This window comes from Sitodiplosis mosellana, unplaced genomic scaffold, assembly GCF_009176505.1.
Source record: "Sitodiplosis mosellana isolate CC-2019 unplaced genomic scaffold, AAFC_SMos_1.0 Smas_scaffold_2, whole genome shotgun sequence".
NCBI lineage: Eukaryota > Metazoa > Arthropoda > Insecta > Diptera > Cecidomyiidae > Sitodiplosis > Sitodiplosis mosellana.
Window position 1 is genome coordinate 3025044 of NW_022595245.1, and position 6421 is coordinate 3031464.

The 6421-nt window shown below is 36.9% G+C and overlaps 1 protein-coding gene across 1 annotated transcript in view; it reads left to right on the forward strand.

Annotated features, from left to right (window-relative positions):
- Positions 1–895: 895 nt before the first annotated feature.
- Positions 896–6421, forward strand: part of LOC129564930 (multidrug resistance-associated protein 1-like) — a 25630-nt gene continuing 20104 nt past the window's right edge. The window contains exons 1-11 of the mRNA XM_055439181.1: positions 896–1070; positions 1208–1507; positions 1618–2093; positions 2229–2797; positions 2874–3145; positions 3538–3684; positions 3958–4042; positions 4145–5392; positions 5555–5775; positions 5848–6065; positions 6137–6419. Of these exons, the coding sequence (XP_055295156.1) occupies positions 1041–1070; positions 1208–1507; positions 1618–2093; positions 2229–2797; positions 2874–3145; positions 3538–3684; positions 3958–4042; positions 4145–5392; positions 5555–5775; positions 5848–6065; positions 6137–6419 (3849 nt within the window). The 5' untranslated portion in view covers positions 896–1040. The remainder of the gene's footprint in view (positions 1071–1207; positions 1508–1617; positions 2094–2228; positions 2798–2873; positions 3146–3537; positions 3685–3957; positions 4043–4144; positions 5393–5554; positions 5776–5847; positions 6066–6136; positions 6420–6421) is intronic.

Genomic DNA, 6421 nt, shown 5'->3' on the forward strand with positions numbered 1-6421 from the left:
CGTAAATCGATTCCGATTGGTTTCAAAATTTCAGAATCTTATTTTTAAGTTTGAAGCCAATCGGAGTCGATTTACAGGTACCTCCCATACAAAAGTGTCAATTTTTGAGGTTTTTCTTAGGGCAAGTACCCCAGGATCAAATCCAAAATGGCTCATCTTCGAACTTAAACTAAGTTTTTCGAATACAAAACTTTCGGCATTTCCAGATTTTGATTATCTCAATTATTTTTTGAGTTATCGTGTTAACAAACAGCTACGACAACGACGACAACGACGACAACGACGGCACACGAACGGAAAAGTGCCTCAAAAAGTGGTTTTCTACGCGTTTCATGAGTTTTTATGATGATCTAAGCTAATTTTGCGAAAAAAGTTTTCGGGACCAATTCCTATACTTTCCCTTGACACGTTGTGTACGGAAAAGTAAAATACACAATTCTTCTTGTTAAAATGACTCATTATCAGTTCTGCGAATATTTCTGGGTCAACGATCTCCTGATTACAAAAAAAGAGTTGATATGTTATATTTAAAAGTTTGAGTCAGATTTATTCGGAACATAATTCGGCTATAAATATTATCGTCGTCGTGGGGGAGCAACAGTTGTTTGGTGGCCCTCGATCAAGAATGAAGCAAGTTTTCTTGGAATTTTTTTAAAAAAATAATGGATTAATTGTACAGTTGTGAAAGTGGAATAAAGTGATTTTTTGCTTTTTATCTCGTTTTTTCCATATTCTTAATTCCTTGTGTAAAAAGAGAAAGAATTCTACAAACTCATGATTGATAATTTTTATGCAAGGAAAATGGTGGAAAAATAAAAAATAATTTCGCCATATTAGTATTTTCAGTGAAAAATTTTCAGTTCAATTGTTTACTTCTTTACATTACTAAAAAAGTGGGAATTTTGCATTGGAAAAAGTATCGAAGCATTTTTGTGACAGAAATCTACAGTTTAATTCGAAGCGCATTAGTGCGTCCAAGCACCGATTTAACGCAGGCTCCAATTTAATTGTGATTATTTCAGAGTGAAGCACCAAAAAAAATGGATGCATTTTGTAATTCAACGTTCTGGGTGTGTTTAGGATGAATTTAAATAAAAAAAATTCTAGATTGAATGCAGCTGGCTGCTAAGCACGAACAAACGCCTTTGCACAGCGTGGCCATTCTCAGAAATGTGAAAAATTATTGATAATATGTTTTTTTTTGTAGGATTTGAATGTCACATGGTATACAGATGATCCCGATTTTACACCGTGCTTTCAACAAACAGTTTTGGTATGGGTACCGTGTGTCTTTCTGTGGCTTTTCACGCCTTTAGAAATTTACTTTATGAAAAGTAGCAAAAATCGAAATGTTCCGTCTGGATTTTGTTATTCATGCAAATTAACCTTAACACTGGCGCTAATTGTTCTATCTCTCGTTGATTTGACCATGGCTATAGACCGTAGTGACAGAAATACAGTTTATCCGGTATCATACTGCACACCAATTATCAAAATGATTACGTTTGTGAGTAACTTTGGCAAGCTTTTAAGAAATCCGTTCAGTTATGTTGATTTATTTTATGTAATTCTTCTTGGCGTAATTGAATTCATCCAAAGAAAACTCTCTCTATTTAGATTCTATCGGCTGTGTTGCTTGAGGCGAATCGTAAATATGGTTTGCGAACGTCAGGATTACAGTTTTTGTTTTGGTTTCTTTTGCTAATATTCGGAATCCCAGAGTTACGTGCTCAAACACGCGGCCGTCACATTCTAGTAGTCCACCATAATGCTGCCGAGCGCTATTCGATCACCAGTTATTTGATTTGTTACGTATTCTCATTGGCCATTTTTATATTTAACTGCTGTGGTGATGATGAACCACGTCAAACCAAATACCCAAAATCGGATAAACCATATCCAGAATTGGGAGCCAGTTATTTATCACGACTCTTTTACGCCTGGTTTGAGCCATTGGTGTGGAAAGGCTCGAGCAAGCCACTTGAACAGAACGATCTGTGGGATATTAATCCGGAAGATTCGTCAAAAGAATTGATACCAGTCTATTTAAAGTACTGGAATCGGCCTGCTGCCAAGGCTCCCGGTTATAATCGGTAAGTGCTTGAAAAAATACTTAATATTTTTTCAATTTTCCACAATTTGATAACTACAAAATTTTTCTATAAAAGGCATAATCAAGGGCATAATTCATAAATTTTCATTCATTCTGTTTTTGTAACTTCTACCAGTCTCTCAGACACTCCAGAGCAAGAGAAGAAGAAAACTGCATCAATTTTCACTCCCATTTGCAAGGCATTCGGATCGGCTTATTTGTTTGCCGCTATTTTGATGTTGATTCCAGATGTTTTAATTTTTGTATCACCACAATTGCTTCGTGCTCTTATAAACTTCGTTAACGCCGCAGCAGTAAAAGCACCAGATAGTACTGCAAATGGAAATGAGCCTGCACAAAATATAAAACAAAATCCATTATGGCATGGTATTTTCTATGCTGTGCTATTATTTGTCGTGGCCACCTTACAAACTTTATTGAGTTCACAATGTTCCCAACGCATAGCTATGGTTGGATTGCGTATCCGTACCACACTTGTTAGTACAGTCTACCGAAAAGCCCTACGCCTATCAAACACCGCCAGAAAAGAATCGACCGTCGGCGAGGTTGTTAACTTGATGGCGGTCGATGCACAACATTTAATGGACCTTTCAAGTTATATACATGAGATTTGGTCGTGTCCATTAAAAATTGCACTAGCGCTTTACTTCCTATATGATCTGCTTGGGTATTCCGCCTTCGCTGGTAGGTTGTTTTTTAATCACTCATCAAGTATTTACTTACTTTCTCCAAATGATACTTAATAATTGATTCTGGCCAGGCCTTGCCGTAATGATCATCTTGATTCCATTGAATGGATTCTTCGGCAACAAGGTTCTGAATCTTCAAATTCGCCAAATGAAAAACAAAGACGAGCGTGTTAAAATGATGAATGAAATTCTCAGTGGAATGAAAGTAATCAAACTGTATGCTTGGGAGCCAAGCTTCGAGGACCAAGTGCAAAATATTCGTGGAAAGGAAATTAAAGTGATGACAGAGTCTGCCTATATGTTTGCTGGAGCAGCAGTTATTTGGACCAGTGCCCCACTTTTGGTATGAATCGTTCATTGTTATTTTACGGTTTTTGTTCTGTTTTTCAACAACACAATGACGCCCGCATTTCGATCACAACTTTATAATGCTCAAGCCCAACAGCTAAGATAGATTTTACCAAAATAATCCAATCTTTTGAATATCCTCTCAATTCGATCACATCATTTAAATGTATGCAACAAGTATGTAGTATTCTTCTACAGTATCTTCACAACAATAGACCAGATTCAATTTTAAATTTCTCAAACTAAAAATATAAATTCAATTTTCCAGCCTTTCACAACGAAATATTTTGAAATTTCAGCAAGTTTATTATCATTTAATTTTTTCCCCCTATCCTCTATGTGGCCGTGGGACAACAATGCGTACACGTTACTTTTTTCGTTCTAAAGGTTTCCTTAGTGTCCTTTATCTGTTTCATTCTTAGTGACGAAAAGAACATATTGGATGCAACAAAAGCATTCGTCTCTATTTCTCTATTTGACATTTTGCGGGCTCCTCTATCATCGTTGCCGATAATAATTTCAATTTTGGTTCAAGTAAGTATACAATTGTCGACTGGTGTCATAATGCAGAATTTTGTTTTTTGAATTTGTCATCAATTGTTTAAGCTTAGCTTAAGTAAGTCGACACATCACGAAATCACCTTATTTTTTTGGGAGAGTATAGAAAAAGAAAACACCTGTAAATTAGATGAAATAGAATTGAGATGAAGTAAAATTGGAAAGATTTTTGCTGCAATAAATTCGTGCGTTTTTATCTCCGCCATGCATCATCGCTAATCTATTCTTATGTACGTATCGACAATATAGGCCAGTGTTTCTGTGACGAGAATCAACAAATTCATGAACAGCGAGGAATTGGATCCACAAAATGTATCGCATGATCCGTCTGATGGTAAGGATCATATTGACTGAAACAAATTTCCAATCGTTTCAAAATTGTTCAAAATAAATCTAATTTTGCTCAATGTGATCGTTACTTTTATTGTTACCGTAGAAACACCTTTTTCAATTGAAGGTGGAACATTTAGCTGGGGCAATGATGAACCAAGCCTGAAGAACATTGATTTACAAGTTAATAAAGGCCATTTGGTTGCTGTTGTTGGTACAGTCGGATCAGGAAAAAGTTCAATTATTTCCGCGATCTTGGGTGAAATGGACCGATTATCGGGTCGTGTCAATACAACCGGAACAATTGCATACGTTTCGCAACAGGCTTGGATTCAGAATGCTACACTTCAAGACAACATTTTATTCGGCAAACCAATGGATCGCAAGCGTTACAATCAAGTCATTGCTGTTTGCGCATTGAAACCGGATCTTGAAATGCTTCCAGGTGGCGATGCAACTGAAATCGGTGAAAAGGGTATCAATTTGTCTGGTGGTCAAAAGCAGCGTGTCTCACTCGCCCGTGCCGTGTACAACGATGCTGATATTTACCTCTTGGATGATCCTCTCAGCGCGGTGGACGCTCATGTCGGCAAGCATATTTTCGAAAATGTTATCGGACCAACGGGTGTTTTGGCCACGAAATCCAGATTGCTCGTGACGCATGGCATCACCTATTTGCCAAATGTGGATAATATTTACGTAGTTAAAGAAGGTGAAATCAGTGAATCGGGTACAATGAAAGAATTGATGACCAAAAAGGGTGACTTTGCCGAGTTTCTGATCCAACATTTGGAAGAAGAAGAAGAAGAGAATCTAAACGAGGAGGTCGAGAATTTGATTGAATTTGAAGAGGATTTAGATGAAATTTATCACCAAATCGAATTGACAACAGGATCAGTCTCAGTTGCAGAGCTTCGTAGAAAATTTGAACGCGTACTAAGTCGATCACACAATCGTTCAATCAACAACCAATCACCTAGTGGAGGATCACGCAATGAAATTCATTTGGAAACGGTACCATTGAATGAAAATTTATCGACTGAAAATACAATTTCAAATGAGGACAGCGAACATAGTTTAGATAATTATGTCAATGATGACGATAGACAAAAACTCATTGAGGATGAGGATGCTGGAATGGGAAGTGTCAAATGGGATGTATACAAGCATTATGCCAAGAGTATTGGTATTTGGTTAGCTATTTTAACCATCATTTTGAACATCGCTCACCAAGGACTGGTTGTTGGATCGAACATGTGGCTTGCAAAGTGGTCAAATGATATAGCAGCTTCGAATGATACCTACGAAAGAAACGTTTACTTGGGTGGTTATGCTGGTTTTGGTTTTGGACAAGGTAAAATGTCTTCGCAAAGTAATACGGTTTGTTCGTTCATACGGTTGGATTAGATGAATTTTTGATTAAAAGAACAACAAATATATCATCAATTGAACTGTTCGTAGAAGACTTTTCCTAAATTTGGTTTCTAACGAATAAAAACATTTGTTATATTTACAGTTTTACTCAGTTTTTGCACATGGTTGATAGTAACGTTGGGTTTTATAAATTCAGCAAAAGTAATGCAGGAAAGTTTATTGAAAAATGTGCTTCGCTGGCCGATGGAATTGTTCGACACGACTCCAGTCGGTCGAGTGTTGAATCGATTCTCAAAAGACGTGGAAATGGTCGACAATGTATTGCCAAACCTCATTCGATCATGGATTGTGATGTTTTTCATGGTAAACTCCACGAACATATTTTTTCGAATTAAAATGAAATATCAGTCATCTAGCAATAATTGAATAATTTAGGTTTTAGCAACGCTGGTCGTAATCACGATATCAACATATATATTTTTGGCCGTTATTTTGCCACTTGGTATTGTTTACTATTTTGTGCAACGATTCTATGTGGCAACTTCATGTCGATTGAGACGTCTGGAATCGGTATCACGGTCGCCAATCTACTCCCACTTTGGGGAAAGCATTCAAGGAGCATCGATCATCCGGGCATATAACGTTCAAGAAAGGTAAACAAAATCAGAAATTGTATGGGATTAAAATGATCAAATTAATACGAAAATCAATTTTCATATGCAAGGTTCATTAAGTGTTCCGATGATCGAGTTGATTTCAATCAAAAATGCTATATTCCATCCGTGTTTGCGACTCGTTGGTTGTCTGTTCGTTTAGAAATGATTGGCAATTTAATCATTTTGTTCGCTGCATTGTTTGCTGTCTTGAGTCGCGATACACTCGATCCAGGAACGGTTGGACTTTCGGTTTCATATGCATTGCAAATTACGCAATCGTTGAACTTTTTGGTACTTATGACAAGTGAGGTTGAAACCAACATTGTTGCCGTTGAACGTATCAAAGAATATGC